Raw genomic sequence first — 17,098 nt, 5'->3', positions numbered from 1 at the left:
TAACTTGGCAAAAATTAAATAAGGCATCATTTAGATCAGCAAGCTCAAATAAAACTATAATAAATTTTAGTAAAGCAAAGCAAGTTTCAGCAAGTGTATTCTAAAAAAGAAAATTTTAAGAAAATACACCCACAAAATATAAAGACACGATATAATATCTGTCAATATAGGTACAGAGCTGTATATAAAGAAAACGCTAGCTGCCACCACTGCCAAGTTAAGCATTAAAATCACGATAGATCAGTCTTTAGAAGATGAGCCAAGGCTCTGGAGGTTCATAAGAAGCTATCTTGTTTAGGAGACTGTCATTAGTTTCACTTTCAGGAGCAAGTGTTACATGGAAAATTTTCAATCGTCTAGAGAAAGCATTAATGGTAGAGAGCATGCAAAATGAATTTTAGGGTAGCTATGAAAGTTAATACTGAGAAACAACATTAATGAATTATTTTAACACAATTAAGTTATGTTTCTTTTACCTGCTAAAACAAGAACACATATTAACAAATGCATCATATTTGCAACAAGAACAAAATGGCACATTAAGACACTAACACTGAAGACAACCTGTAACCAAATTATTGAGGATAAAGACAAAGGGCAGTTTCCAACCTAGTTTCCCAGTGGGCTATTAAGCTATTACTTATAATAGTGATAAAGCTATTATTTATCATTAAGAGGAAAGCTACATTTGAAAGGCTTTTTGCAAATTTATGTACTACTGCACCAAAACAGGAGCTTTAAACTCCATAATATTCTGATTTAAAATCTATTTGGAGTAACAGAATTTGAGAGAATAAGCCTGAGTGTGATCAAGTTTCTCACTGACCAGATGTTATAGTTCTTTAGATGACTGGATATTTCAGTTAAGATTCTTCAAACATATATTGGACTCAGATGTTTGAGAACATCTTTCAAAAGGATTTGGAAACTTTTACCTGGCAGGCAAGCTAGTTGCTTATACCACTCAACAGCTCTGCCAGTGGAGTGGCACAGTTGTTTCTTGTATCTAACAGTCAGATATTCAGAATCCTCTGTTCCATATGTAGCCTCTTCCCTCAAGTTTAGATGTCTTATTGACACTGGGTACCACTTAAGATATGCCATCATGTTCATTATCCAGCATTAACCCAATGCTGTTTTCTGCTCTCGAAACTATGGCATGCTCTTAATGTGAAACATGGACTGAAAACCATGTTTCCTTCCCTTAGCTGATTAATGTCTCCCAGATATTCCACCTCAGTTCATGCTATTCAAAGTACCATGAGAAGTAAGGCCAATGAAACTATGCTACATTAAAGCAGCAGGTGGCAACATACAAACATGATAGTTACCACCCATCTCTCTGTCAGTGAGCTCAAATATAAGCTTGTATTCATTCTCATCTGATAGGTGAGAATGCCCCCTTTTAGAGTACCCCTAAAAAAGAAACACACACACAGTTGTCTTATATTGGCAGCAGAGGTAATCTCATCCAATGTTTTTTTAACCTTACAATCTGAAACACGCAACAGGCCCAACAAAGATACCTACAAGCAGCCAGAAAAAGGCTAGTGAGGAACTTTTGTGGTAATACAGAGTAGGAATGTGAATGAAACAGATTTTGCATTCTGTTTTGAGCTTGAATTCAAATGCAAAATGGCCAAAACTTCCATCAAAACAGTAGTAGAGCTGGCTGATTTGACAGAGAAACTCAAAACATTTCAAGTGTTTCGGCCATAGGGAACAATGGGGAACTCGAAACACCTCATTGTTCCCCATGGATAGCTCCTAGGGACACCAAAGTGGGTTGGCTGGTAGGACATGATGGGTTCTACCTACCACCCAACCTACAAAAGAAATGGGCAGGCAAGCAGATTTTAAACACATTCATAACCTTTCCCCACAACCTCCATAGGATCCTAAGGAAGTTTTGGGGAAAGGTTACAAATTTGTTTAGGATTGCCCACTTGCCAAGATGCCCTACCACCCCACACACTTTGGTGTCCCTAGGAGCTACCAATGGGTAACAATGGGGTGTTTCGAGTTCCCCATTGTTCCCTATGGCTGGAACAAGCTGGCCCCACAGAGTGCAATGCATTTTGCAACTATGCATTAAAAAACACTGCAGAAGCACACAATAAAAGGGAATCTGTCCCTCCCAACACAGAGCATACATTCCAAACAAAGTCCAAAAATGGGCAAAAAAGAATCACTGACCCAGAATCCTCTGCCAGCCAGAGTGCCTGCGCTGCAGTAACATCTTTGGTACAAGTTACTCTTCACACACAATAATGATTCCTTATGTTATTTCCTAGGATTGCAACAGGTGCCATAGCAGCACCCTTAGTAAAAGCTCAACTAGAACAACTTCAGCCACATTTTGACTGAGTACACCTTGCAATGCCAATTGCAGAGCAGTGAGTGAAGCACAAGTTAGTCCCAAGGCCAGACATGGAGGTCATCACAGCAATCACCAATAAATAAATAAATAAATAAGAGAGAGAGAGAGAGAGAGAGAGAGAGAGAGCACTACCACTGTCCATTTCTCACCACAACACTATCTTACAAACAAAACAAACCACAACTCAAGGAAGGCAGGTACCCAAGCTCTGCCTTTATCTGGTTTTGCTGGATCTCAAATTGAGCAGTTATAGTGGCAACAGCACAGCATATTGTACTCAGAGGTGAGAAAAGAAACCCACAATATAAAACCTTCCTTGATTCCTTCTTCCTCTCCCAATGTATGCTCTTCAAGAGACTATAAGGTCTCTCTCTGCCTTCCAGTCCCTTTGAAAACATTTTGACATTCCCTTCAAAAGTGTTTCCCCCTCCTCCCCCTCTCCCCAACCAATAGGGCCACAGTTGCCCATGACAACACTTAATTTGTATTAACAAGCCAACCAAGAAGCAAGGAGATCACAAGCCAGTACCAGAAAATCAATCAGCAAGGGAAAAATAGCCCTCCAAAATGGTAGTCAGAACGTCAAAACGTTTCAGTCGAAACTGTGGCTGTTCTGCTAGGAGCTCAAAACAGTCCCTTTATTTAAATAGTCCCTGCTGAGCTCAAAACACTTGAATGGCCCGCTTCACGTCAGAACATTCTGCACATCTGTAGTACAGAGAACACCACGCAGGGTCCAGCCATTTAAGAGTTTACCACACACAAGACAATGTTTTGACAACATCAGATTGCTACAAAAAGTCTTGGATCAAATAGAAGCAGTCAGACTCAGCTGCCCTGGAGTGACTTGCACAGAATGTGTTTTCTCAAAACAAAAACACAAAACCTATTCTACTGTATTGGAAGAGATATAGTTGCTATATGAAAAAGGATGTTCACCCGTGACCTCTAACATCACTAGATAAGAATGGCCATATTTAAGTAATCTTAATTCTCTCTCTTGTGAGAGAGAAGTTAAATACATCAGTAAAATCTTATAGAGAAACTACCCTGTGTTTCAAGATCAATAAATCTATATGGTTAAATAATCCACAAGGGATGATAGTGTAAAACATTAATATTACTTTAAGTTGTACCAGATCTTTGAAATTAAAAGATTTCAAGTACTTTTCCCATGTTTGGCAAGAGGCGCTTGACTACTGTCTTGCAATGGACACTGTACAACAAATGCTAGTGTTTGGTGATTTCCACACACCAACATTAACAGGTTGGTCTGAGCCAATGTTTCTTCATAGGGAAGAGATTTTCATTTCCTATTTGAAACAGCATCAATTGTTCATTTAAGCTGTGGACAATTAACAGGGAGTTGAAGAACTGTAGTTATATATTTTTATTATCCAGAAATATAGTGCACAGCATAGTGTGCCATATACTAAAATGTTAAGGAAATGATCTGTATCAAAATCAGTCCTGATCTAATACCGATAATTAGTATCAGTATTAATACTGATAATTAGACATGGTAGGGGAACCTGAAACCAAGAAGCTTGCACCCTCCGTCTTCTGAATGGAAATCAGTTGCCTTCCAGGCTGCTACAGTAGGAGCACTTTAAAACTCCACCTTTTTTCTGTAGTCTTGCCCTGCAATAATATTAAGGAAGCAGCCATTCCCATTCCCTGAGTAATGCACAAAGGAAAGAATGCAACATCATAATGTTGCTTCCTTACCCAGGACATTAAGTGGAGAGTCTACAGAAAAAAATGTGGCATTTTAAAGTGCCCCTGCTGTGGCTACTTGGAAGGCAGTAGATTTCCATGTACAAGATGGAAGGGTGCCAGCTTCTGGGTTTCAGGCAAGCCCCCATCCCAATAAGTTCAATACAATACAATTACATATTGTATCATATCAAGTTGTATATTATTAGATCTATCCAATGAAAAGTTGCCTGATAAGGCTTGCATCATATTGATTCTGATTAATGGCCCAATGCAATGCACAGATGTGCACCTGGGCCTTAGAACAAAATAGTAAATGGAGTTTAATGGGCCCATCTTTGTATTTTTGAGTTTAGTTGCATGAAAGACTAGGAATTTCATACTAACCAATTTGGCAAGAGTTACGGTTGCATCATTTATACTAACAAATCTGAGCTGTTCATCCCTAGAGCTAGCTATGAAATGCTGCTAATTCCAAAAACAAATAAATGAGCTTAGCTTTCCAAACTTGTAAACTGGTAAAGACAAAAATATGGCATTTAATCAGGGCACTAGACTTTATTCAGAAACTCTATAGAAAAGGTGATCTTTAAGCTCCTTATATGATTGAGAGAGAAAAAGGGGCTTAAGCTAAAATTTACTGTGTAAATTAAAAAGAGGACTTAACATGGTCTTTTAATTAACCATTTAGATCAAAGCTGTACAATTTTGGCCCTCCAGCTGTTGTTAGACTACAACTCCCATCACCCCAGCCACAGTGGCCAGCAGTCAGGCATGATGGGAGCTGTAGGCCAACAACAGCTAGAGGGTCAAAAATGTGCAGCCCTGATTTAGATGCATTACATGGCATAAGAATCTTCCATTTTTACTTCTACTGTTCCTGAAGAGCTTAACACAAGAACCACTAAAAATGATAAAAATAGTCTAGTTAGAAGATTTTACATGGCACATGTTTCTTTTAAAATGAGAAATCTGGACTTCAGAAGATCTTTATTCCCCCTCTACACTCCTCGATCATGCTAGTGGCAACCACCATCAAGAGCAGAAACAGAAGTGCAAGGCTTAACCATCCATAAAGCTAGTATGCACTAGCCAGGTTAACATTAGAGTGAAGCATTTTGAGAACATATTTGGGTAGATATATAATAGAAACAGTCATCCTAGTCCACATCACACTGAGTAAGGATGACTACTCTAAAAGTAACTGCTTAAGAAAAAAAGTTGTTCCTCTTTCTACCACAAATAGGAGCCATAGTTTTATCTCCTCTTCCAGTCTGTACTGACAGAAACCAGTGCTTTAAGAAAATTTTTAAGCTCTTTTCAACCCACAAGTGTGTAGCCTGAAACAGGAAATCTTGGTATACTTTAATAAGTATTTTATTTTAATAAGTATATTTTAATAAGTATACATACTGCTTTCAGTCGCTTCACAGCGTCTTCACATATATGCATTCCTCTCGATTCATCCACTTCCACATGTCCCAGGTACTAAAGATGAAGGAAAAAATAAATCAGGACTTTAATTGGATTATGCCATCTCCTTTGAATGAACACACATAGCTTAAATAATTCACTATTTCCCTGTATACCATGTGTGGTGAGTTCAGACCATAAAGAGGCCTTTAACCCAAGTTTTCATTGTTCTGTATAATATATCATATGCTAAGTTCAGCTATCAATGGAGAGAGGAGCCTTGCTTGTTATTCCTGTTGAACAAAGCTTTAAGGGGGTACTCTATTGCTCCAGCAATACCAAACACAGAGCAAGTGAGAAAGCTGCAGTACAAAGGGGAAATGTGGATTGCCACCTTAGGCTCATTTCATATTCATTGTTCAAAATTTATTAGTCAGATCTAGTAAATTCCAAAATATCTTTTCAACAATAAAAGCAGGTGTGTGATAATCAGCTCAGATTATATCTACCAAGAAATTCAATTTCACCAGTGTTACTAAAGCCACTTCTTCCTCTTGAGTTTGTCTAACACCACACATGCTAGCTCCTAAAAAACTAAAACAGAATGTAACCATACCACCATATGGAGTTTTTAAAACAATGTAAAGTTTAAGAAACATGAACTCTACAAACTATAAAGTAGTTTCAAATAACTGATAAAAGCACAAACATAAGCTTTCCTGCAGCCATGCCTACTCTTGGAAAGAAAACAGCCTTGTAGTTTAAAGGGCTACATCCTCTGACAGTAGGAGGTTAATGCAAAGAAATGGAAGAAGAAGAAAACCTTTGGCTGGGTGTGAAATTCTATTGCACATTTAGGTTTCCATTCTTTGAAGTATAGCTCATATACACCAAGAAATTATAGCTGAAGTCTCAGATGTTCAACCACTTATTTTGTATAATCTATAAAGACAAAATAGAAGTCCAAAACTACATGCAGTACCCTTAATAGAAGCAAACTAAATAGTCACCTGCTGTACATGTTCTAGTGAGAGCTTACAGCAACTATGATTATTAAGACTGAAGAGATTCCAGTATCGTACTGTAGAGCCACAGTCCTCTGAAGAATGAAGTCTTCCCTTTTTATTACCCCAGACTCTGTAAAGAACAACCTTCAAAGCACTGCAGCAAATGAGGCTGATGTTTTTCTTTAATGGTAACACTAGAAGTCACAGCACTAAAAGATCTTCTATGGAGTAGTCAAATTCTACTTGCTATTAAGTACATCTACTGACAAGCTAATTACCTAACAAGATCTTAGAACTGGTTCCTCATTTTTGTAGATGATTATGGAGGGCATTAATGTACAATATGATTGCTGGGCATACACAGAACCTCATATGTCTGACAGCCCTAATCACACTTATTCCTGTTCATTCTGAATGGGGTGTGCGTGTGCATCTCATTAGCTCAAAACAGTTCAAGAAACTATACAAAAAAACCTATACATTCCATTCACAGTGATCATAAGAATCACTAATTACACAGCTTTGATCTCTAGTTGCTTTGCTACATTCCCTCTTGCAGGCAGGCAAGAAGAAAAGCTGGCTGAACAGATCAAAGTTGCTTTACATTCCATTCCAAGGAAGTATTCATTTATCTATTTCTAGCAGGATTGAGGTTCTAACCAGCAAAGGTACAAGCTGCCTTATACAGAGTCAACCAATGGTCCATTCTAGTGTAGCATCATTTACTCTGACAGCCAGCAGCTCTCTAGGGGTCTTTCCCAGCACTGCCTGGAGGTGCCAGGAACTGAATCTGGAACCTTCAGCACATAAAGCATTAGCTTTACCACTGAACTACAAACTTCCCCCTAAAAGCTGTAGCCCGAGCTCAGCCAAAGCAGGACCAGACATCAATTTCAGCAAAGAGAGAGCATCTATGTAATTGAACCATCACTTCTACTACAATTAATGGGTCATTTTTACACACCAAGTGCATCTGGTCACACAAAAGGGCACAATCCATAGATTTACTAGCCATTAATGAGTCTTGTACTGCCAAGTAATCTCATAACCAATGGGTAGTATCCTAAGAAATGTAAACACAGTGGCACTTGCACTAGTAACCTTCTCTGCCCCCTCCTCCCTAGGGCAGATCCTTGACCTCCTTGAAGATACACTTCTGAGGTTGGCTTTTCAAGGGGGCCACTCATGAAAAATATAGCCTGGATGTCAGCCAGTGTCATTTTGGTCTGCTACTTTCCATAGGCTCCAAGTATGTTATCAGAATTAGAGGAAAAAAACACTAAGATCAGAATGTTATAGCCTCATTCTTTATTCTCAGCCAGCGAAATTTAGTTCTGAAGACTTTACACACACACACACACACACACACACACACACACACACACACACACAACGTGTGAACTATAGTTGACTAGGCCAAGACCTGCTCCATTAAGAACCAAATGTACAGTATAGAATTAATCATCTGCAGAACTGGGTACATTTCACCCAATACATCAGCAGTACTGGGTGAAAGCAAACAATCTGCTACATTTTTGCTGTAACAGCAATACTGTATCTTATTCTACACAAGTGGATTTAGATGGTTTTTGAAAGGATCTGCAAAACTGGTAGCTTTTTAAGTTCTCTACGCAAGTGTCTCTGAAAAATGAGTATTCTTACACACAAAGTGAGTGAAAGGTTATTTTAGCCAAGCTCCTCCAGCCATAGGAGTAGAGAGGTATTTGGCACAAAACCTGAATTGTGTAGATAAACTATACTTTTTCACTTTATATTACTGGCTCCATAAGGGGGAAAACTGACTTAAAGGCAGCTATTGAAACACTGATCACATCTAACGCCAGAGAAAGTAAATAATAAGAACTCAGAACTGAACACTTGAGAACACCTGATTATTTACAGTAACAGAAATCCTATCTTGTTGACAGAGATAAATAGGATTTGGTCTGTTTGTTTTAGAATAAAAGGCAGCTAAGAGGAGTTGTGATGATAGCACACTACAAATATCAGCAAGGTAACGTAACAGGGAGAGGATGGCCATGTGATGGTGCACTCCCTCCCCGGGGAAAGTGTTCCCCTGTTCTGCTTAAGTGGTCATGAAACGTCCTGTGCAGTAGTGCCAAAATGATTCAAGCGTTGACCCTTAGTTATCTCCTTTATGGGGTTTGTGCTCCCTATTTACCAGGAGCAGAGAGACTCCTCCTACTCCTACATCTGCGCTCTCGCATGCTGGCTATCCACCATCATCCAGAACACTTCTACATTTGTTACACTAGTCCTGTTGGTTTTCCTTCAACACAATACTAGTATCCATCTCAAATGATTTCCACTGCCAAAAACAAAAAAAATCCACCATCTGTAGAACATGCTAAGAAAGACACCTCTGAACAAAAATACAAGTCACAAATAGTATTAGGAGGGCAAGGTATTTCATAACTATTCTCAACAAGTTACAATCCCATTTAAGGTAATGTTTTAAAGAGATATTAACCTATTTAAGAGAACATTTTCTTCACTATGAGCCCCATTGCCCGTTGAGATAATCTGAAGAGGTCTGTCTGCAGTTGCCACCAGTTCACCTGGTGGCCTCTGTTGCTGCCCCAAGACTTTGGAATGCACTCCCTGCTGAAATAAGACCCTCCCCATCTCTGACAACTTTTTAAAAGAGGCTTTTATTCACCTAGGCTTTTTAACTAGCATTGAGGTTTTAAATTGTTTTAATATTTTAATTTTTGTTTTATATTGTAAATCACCCAGACACACAAGTTTAGGGCAGTGTACAGGGTAAGTAAGTTAATAAATAAATAAAATCTGCACAAGGGAGGGAAGAAGCATCGGATTTTTTGAAAGGCAGTCATGTTTTGGAAAATACATTGCTTACTTGAACAGATATTCAGCAGTAATCTGTGCAGTCACATGTTGGGTTAAAAGGCTGTACAAAGCCAGCTCACAGAACTACTGCCTCTTGCCCTGAAGGATATACCTCATGGGGTGAGGTAAGGGCTTCCTTCACAGCCACCATAAAAAAGGTATTGGCAGAAAAGATAGGAGTGATGCCTGCAAGGGAATGTGCATGTGATGCGACAACACAGATGGCCAATGAAGACCAGTTACAGGTAAGCAACCCATTTTCCCTTTTATATGTGCAGTCTCACATATGGCTAACTATCTAGCTGCCACACCTAAAGGAAGGTGGTGTTCTCAGGGAGGAAAAGTGCAGGATTATTTTGCCAAAAACAGTATGATTTCTTCCATGGTTAAAAACAGAACAATTTACAAGTATGGACATGTGTAAAATATGACAAATTTACACATGTTGTGGGAAATATCTCTCAGAAATGCAGGGGAAGGAGTCATATATCTTGTTTTATTTATTACATTTTAATACTGCCCTATCCAAAGGCTCTGGGCAGTGCACAACCACAAAACAATAATTTAAAACAGTCAGCTTAAAACAATATAAAAAACTAATTTAAAACAGTTTAAAATCATTTAAACACAGTTAAAAACATTCTAAAACAATTTTAAAACCTTAGATGGCCAGAGGAAACAAATACATTTTAAGGGCTCTCCTGAAGGCCAGTAAGGATCCTAAACCAAGAATTTCTGCCGGAAGTGCATTCCACAGTCCAGGAGCAGCTGCAGAGAAGGCCCGGTTCCGAGTTGCCACCAGACGTACTGGTGATAAATGGAGACTCACCTCTCCAGATGGGCATAACGTGCGGTGGGAATCATACCGAAGAAGACACTCTTTAAGGTAACCCGGACCTAAGCCGTTCACTGCTTTAAAAGTTAATAACCAGCACTTTGTATTTTGCCTGGAAACATATCAGCCACCAGGCAACTGTTTAAGTACAAGCATAATACGGTCTCTCTGGGTTACCCCAGAGACCAATCTGGCTGCCACATTTTGGACTAACTGAAGTGCCCAAACTATGTACAAAAGCAGCCCCACATAGAGCGCATTGCAATAATCAAGCCTAGGAGGTTACCAACTGATTCACCACTGTTTTGAAGCTATTCTCTTCAAGGAATGGATGCAGCTGACGAATCAGCTGAAGCTGATGGAAGGTGCTCCTAGCCATAGCCTCTACCTGAGATACCAGAATGAAGCTTGGATCCAAGAGCACTCCCAAACTGAGTACCTGTTCCTTCTGGGGGAGTATAACCCCATCCTGCACAGGAAGATCTAACTCATCCCTCAAATTCCGATCCCTTACAATAAGCATCTCTATCTTACTTGGATTCAGCTTCAATTTAGTATCCCTCATCCAGCCCATTACTGCCTGTAGGCATTTAGGGAGTGAATGCCATTTCCCAGTGATGGTAATGACAAGGAGAAATACATTTGGATATCATCAGTATACTTGTAACACCCTGCATCAAATCTCCTCATTACTTTACCCATTGGTTACATGTAGATATTAAAAAGGACTGGTGACAGAATGGAGCCCATATAATAGCTCCTGTTTTGAAGAGCAACTGTCACCAAGCTCCACCATCTGGAATCTACAAGAGAGATAGGAGCGGAACCACCGCAGAACAGCGCCTCCTATCCCCAACTCCCCCAGGCGATCCAGAAGGATACCATGGTTGATGGTATCAAATGCCACTAAAAGATCCAAAAGAACCAGCAGAGTCACACTCCCTCTATCGATTGCCTGGTAATGGTCATCTATCAGGCTGACCAAGCCTGTCTTAAACCCATAGCCAGCTCTAAAGCCAGTTTAAACTGGATCTAGATAATTAGGAGGCACCCTCCCCTCCCTCAGTGATGCATAAATGATATTAACTAAGCTACCTCCAACAATTTCCCTGCTAGACAGAAACATTGGTCTTACCACGAAGGGTTCTTTTTCATAGGCTGACGGAGGTCATCAGTGATGTATGAGTTATCAGCCTTCACATGCTCTTGAGACAGGATCTAGTTAAATTTAAACAGGCACATTTCTGGTGGTTAGGTAAGTGGCACCAGGATTCCCAGTTCTGGGACTGTTGCACAGTGATACAGAGTCAAGAACAAAATAAGTGGAGCAATAAGAGAAGAGAAGAGAAAACTAGCAGCAGATATCGGTAAACTGATCACCTTGGGAGCTGAACCCTCCACCCCAAACTGGTGCCCAGGAAACTATTAAGACTATCTGCAGGTGGGCCCGATGACCTCCATCCACCTATGAAAAAGAACCCTTCACAGTAAGACCAATATTTCTTTTTCAATGGAGGTCATCGGAGACATGCCCAAACCAGAAGGAAAAAGAGCAAGGGAAGTGGATGGATCAAACCACCCGTTGAAGCCCTATGTACCCAAGTGCTGCTTGAGCGACATGGAAGGAAGATATCTTATAATGTTTTATGACGGGCGCCACGGATGTCTAAGTGGCTGCCCTACAAATCTCAGAGAGGAACATTACCTGAAAATGCAGCCAAGGTGGAGGCACTATGAGCAGAATGAGCTGTGATGCGCTTGGGCACGGGCAAGCTGAGGGATTTGTATGCCAACATGATAGTTGCCCTCATCCAATGCAAAAGTGTGACTTTGGAAACCTCGAGCCCAAGCGAGGCAGGGAGGAAGGAGATTAAGAGAGAGTCTGTTTGATGAAAGGATACTGTTTGAACATCGAACAAGTGACAGACTTTTTCCTTCAGATGGGATGGAGAACAACAGAAAGAGGGGGAGGACTGCATTCTGGGATCTGTGGAAAGCCAAATTGATCTTAGGCAGAAAGGTAGAGTCTAATTTCATGACAAAGTTGTGGTGGAAGGTACATTAACACCTTACCGACAGAGAGGGCTCCCCATTCAGAAACCCAACATGCCAACATGATCACTACTATGAAGAGTACTTTGAAAGGGAGGAGTTTAAGAGGAACAGAACGAAGAGGTTCAAAGGAGTGCTTGGTGAGAGTGTTGAGAACTTTATTAAGACCCCAAGATGGAAACCTGGGGATCAGAGCTGGAGCACTGTTGGAGGCCTCCCTGAGGAATCTACAGAGGTGGGGATATAGAGATGAAGAACCAGGAGTGATGAGAGCCAACACAGAGGTAAGGGCTGAAGTCTGCTGCCATAGAGTACTAGGACAGTGTTTGAGCTCTAGCCTTGACTGTAACAATGCTAACACATCAAGAACACCTGTTGACAAAGGGGAGAAGGTGCTTCCAGCATGCCCACAGAGAGAAAACTTACCATATGGACTGATAGATTTTGTCAGTAGATGATCTTAATGCCATTATGTTTTCTTGGAAAGACATGGAGCACCCTGCCCCAGCTAGGGCAGAGTGTTCAACTTCCACAGGTAGAGGATTAGAGTTGAAGCCACTGAGGGTCTAGGTCCTGCAGAGGACCCTGCAGGAAGAGATCGTGGTGGAGAGGGAGCAGCCAGATGGGTTGAGTCAGAGCAAGGAGGTCAGAGAACCATGGCCTTTGGGGCCAATGTGAGGTGATGAGGATCAGCTCCACCTTCTCTAATAAGGCTTTTTGCAGGACTTTTCTGATAATTACCAACAGAAGGAATGAATATAGCAAAACCGGAGACCATGGGGCTGTGAGGGCATCCATCGCTTCTGCTTGGGGACTCGAATTGGGTGAAGAACTGGTGGAGTTGATAGTTGCATGGGAAAGCAAATAGATCCACAACTTTCAGGCCTAGGACTTTTGTCATTTGATGGAAAACTTTTGGGTGCAGGAGCCATTCTGCACTCAGAAGTGACAATTGAGCCAATCTGCCTGTAAGCTGGCTGAGCTGCTGAGGTGTTCCGCCATGATGGATAGGAGGTAATTCTCTATCCAGGAGAACAGACAGTTGGATTCTGACATTAGGGACCATGACCTGGTCCCTCCCTGGTGGTTTACGTGTGACTTCATGGTGACAAAGTCGTTGCTTATGAGTACATGGCTATTGTGAATCCTCGGTAGGAATTGTAGAAATGTGAAACAGATCACATGCTGTTCAACAAGTTTATGTTGTGCACTGTTGGTCTACTTTCCCTGAGCATACCGATTCTGGCAGTGGGCTCCCCAGCCAACAAGACTTATGTCCATGGTGATGATGGTTCAGTGAGGAATTGTGAGGAGAAGCCCCCTATCCAAAGCTGGTGACAGCCACCATCAAAGAGAGGTATGAAGCTTGGGAGGCAGCGGAACCTATCTGTGCACCTTGCTCATGATGGCATCCTGGTGAGGTAAGAGATGCCATAGTAGCAGCCATGAATGCCATCGCACCGAGGAGATTCACTCGATGCATGCAATCATTGATTCCAGAAATTGTACAAGTAGCATGAGAGCCGCTGATTTTGCATTAGAAGCAGAACAATTAGGGCTCTGAGCTTCTCCTTGCGCTCTGGCAGTAAAGATAACTATTGTGTTTGTGGTACTGAAGATTGCTCCCAGATGTTGGAGGGATCATGTGGGTAGCTGGTGGCTTTTCTGGAAGTTGATGATGAAGCCATGAGCCTGGAGTGTTTGAATGGTGTGTTGGACATCTTGTAGGCCTGCGTAAGGCTCTGGGATCGAATGAGGAGATCGTCAAAATAAGAGTGAATGTGCACCACTTGTAGGCGCAATGAGGGCTGCCATAAGTTTCGTAAAAACCCGCAGAGCCAATGAAAGGCCAAAGGGTATTGCCTTGTAGAAGGTGTTGATTGTTCACGAGCCTGATCGGGACATACAGGTAGGGTTTTATTTATTTAACAATAAATAAATTTATATACTGCCTTTCATTAAAACAATCAAGGCTGTTCATACTAAAGTTAGAACAAGACTATAAAAATTACACAATATAAAAATACAAATCTAATTAAGAGATTAAAAACAAGCACAATACAAAAAAATACAAAGCAGCTGCAACAGAAACAATCATACAAAGCTTGGGTAAAAAGCCAAGATTTCACTTGCTTTCCAAGAACTGTGATGGAGACTGAGGAGCATATGCCCACTGGGAAAGAATTCCAGAATCTATGGAGACTCAGAGGTCTATGGAGACAAGTGAGTCCTGGCTCTGAATTGCCTCCTTGATAGACTTCAAGGACTCCATGCAGAACGATTTCTTTTTTATAAAGCAATTCAGGTGCCTGAAGTCGAGTACTGCTCATCATGTTCTGTCCAGTTTGGGGACCAGAAATAAGATAGAGTATGTGCCTTGACATAATTTGGTCAACAGGTATTGGCTTTTTCGCCTTGATCTGGAGGAGGAGGAGAATAGCCTGATTCATCCATTGTTGTTTGGTATGATTCTTGAAGGCAGGTGTGGAAATTAAGTGGTCGCGGGGGCAGTGTCAAATTCCAGGGTGTAACCATTCAGAATGGTATCGAACACCCAAAGGTCAGTGGTGGTGGAGGACCAGGCTGGAGAGCAGTGAAGGAGCCTGCCCCCAACCAGTATGGAGTCATTGTTTAGGGTTCTGGTAAGTGGGACAGCAGAGAATTGTCTGGTTTGTTCTGGTCTGGTGGGGTGTCTGGCATGCTGTTGCCACCAGTCAGATTTATTGTTATTGGGGGCTTGGTTGTCTCTGAATTGGGTATCTGAAGGTCTAGGAAATTTCTATAGGCCCCAAAGGAAGGAGTGTTTGTTCTAAAGGGCTTGTGAGGCTCTCTGTGCCCTAAGGGCATAGCTTTAAAAAACAACACCCTAGTTTCACCTAGAACCAGTTCCAGTGATTCTCCAAACAGCTTTGTCCCCATGAAGTGGGTAGCGGTGAGAATTAGTTTAGATTTGGAGACAGCATTCCAGTGTTTCAGCCACAGGCTTCTACACATGGCCACTCCAGAGGCTGTAGCTCTGGAGGCATGTTGTATACAATCTGAACTGGAGTCTGCCATGAAAGCTGCTGCTTTGGCTAATTTGTTAATGCCCTGGTGTAATTTGTTGTTGTCTGGTAGTATATGTTGTATACTCCTTTGCCCAAAAGATAAGAGGCGCGTGTGAAAATAGAGTTGGTTGCTGCTGCCTTTCTGTGGCTTCGACTTCGAGCGCCTTTCTAAGGAGGAAGTCATATTTTTTTATCCTCTGGAGTTCTGAGCTGCTCATCCCCCTCTTTGTTCATAAATGTCCCCAGAACCAGCTGGGTCATTGGTGCATCAACTGTGGGAACAGAGAGCAATGCCATGACCTCTAGAAAAGCTTTTTGGGGAAAAGAAGTAGAGGGTCTAGCCAATATGGGGGCATTCCATTCCACCATCATCATGCTTTTAAACGGGGGGGGGGCGTGGTTGGGGTGGCCACGTCAGATGGAAAAACCTACTGGTCCAGAACAGGAGTGGCAGTTGTGGAGACATTTTTAATTGCTCTCTTTGCCTTGAGGAGTAGGATTTAGAAGTCTGTGGTGGCAGACAGACATGAGGAGTTAGAAAGCCATTAGAGCATGTGAAGGCTGATAACTGGTAACCTTTCACAGACTGAAACTGATCCAATCTAGAGCGATTGCTGGACACCCCCTTAATAGACTTTGCAAAAATAAGTCGAAGGCAGCCTGAATACAAGAGATCAAGTCAAGTCAATCTTTATTTACGGCCTTTGACCAAAAAAGAATACAAGAGATTTTATCCCCACAGAACCCATTAAAAGCGTTACAGCAGAACATAGTCTCTGGGGACTGATTTGAAACAGAAGGAGCATGAATTAAACTCCTCATGACCCAGGATAACTCTGAAGAATGTGAACCTGCAGACGCTATGCGCGCAGACCAGAACTGGGTGTTTTGCTACAAGCAGTGCTGCCACATAAACCTTCAAATGGGCTCTGTGCCATGTCTTGTCAAATTCAAGCGGCATTCTTCTCCACTTGAGTTCCAGTTGCCTATCTTGCTGCTTCAGCTCCCTTAACTCCTGTGTATACCAAGGGGCTACTCTTAAAGAAGGTCAGAAGGGATGCGTAGGAGCTGTCATGTCTACTGCCTTAGTGGAGTTCCCTATTCCAGGTTCCCACCAGGGCACTGACAGAATCACTGACAGTTCCAACATTAAAACCCTCCAAGGCTTTTTGGAATCCTACTGGATCCAGCAGCCTTCTCAGGCGGGCCATCCTAATAGGTCCACCACCCCTGCAGGGGTGGTCCTTGATACCACCTGAGAGACGCTGCTTAGCCAATTCATAACCAATAGTAACGACAGAGATTAGACAGTGAGAGAACTCAAAGTGCAATATGTCACTCCTATTTGCAACATATTCGAAAGGTGGTTGTATCCTCAATGAGAATGCCTATTGAGGTAAGTAATTATCTTATGGGATTTGAGAAAGAAGCCGTAAATGACCTGGCAAGCTAAACAGACGACTGAATACACATCTATAAAGTGCCCTCCTCCACTTATCAGGTGTAACAAGGTGGTTACACTCCTGTCACGCTATTAAGAGGCAGACTGTATAAACACAAAATTTATTCAAGACTGCCTCTATGAACATGCCCCCCACCCTTCCTGCAGACTCCCAAAGAAGTTCTCTCAAAGCAGCAAGTGCTGTTAATCATTGTAGAAGAGCAGCCTTCGTTATGCTTTTTAAATGTGTAATGTTTTTTGTTTATAGGGGTTAAAGTTTGCCTGAGTAGAGAGGTCTCATGTAACAAAGCTTCTGTACAGGCCTAGGAACGGGTA

General features: G+C 41.6%; 1 protein-coding gene across 9 annotated transcripts in view; it reads right to left on the bottom strand.

The window, feature by feature from the left end:
• NUMB (NUMB endocytic adaptor protein) overlaps nt 1-17,098 on the bottom strand; it is a 137,333-nt gene that overhangs the window by 18,867 nt on the left and 101,368 nt on the right. For all 9 annotated transcript variants that reach the window (XR_008308526.1, XM_053255573.1, XM_053255552.1 and 6 more), the window contains exon 3: nt 5,510-5,584. Coding sequence is in view for 8 of the 9 variants with exons in the window: in XM_053255573.1 (XP_053111548.1) it covers nt 5,510-5,584 (75 nt within the window). In the remaining variant the exon portion in view is untranslated. The remainder of the gene's footprint in view (nt 1-5,509; nt 5,585-17,098) is intronic.

This window comes from Hemicordylus capensis, chromosome 1, assembly GCF_027244095.1.
Source record: "Hemicordylus capensis ecotype Gifberg chromosome 1, rHemCap1.1.pri, whole genome shotgun sequence".
NCBI lineage: Eukaryota > Metazoa > Chordata > Lepidosauria > Squamata > Cordylidae > Hemicordylus > Hemicordylus capensis.
This window is presented reverse-complemented; position numbering and strand designations above follow the sequence as displayed.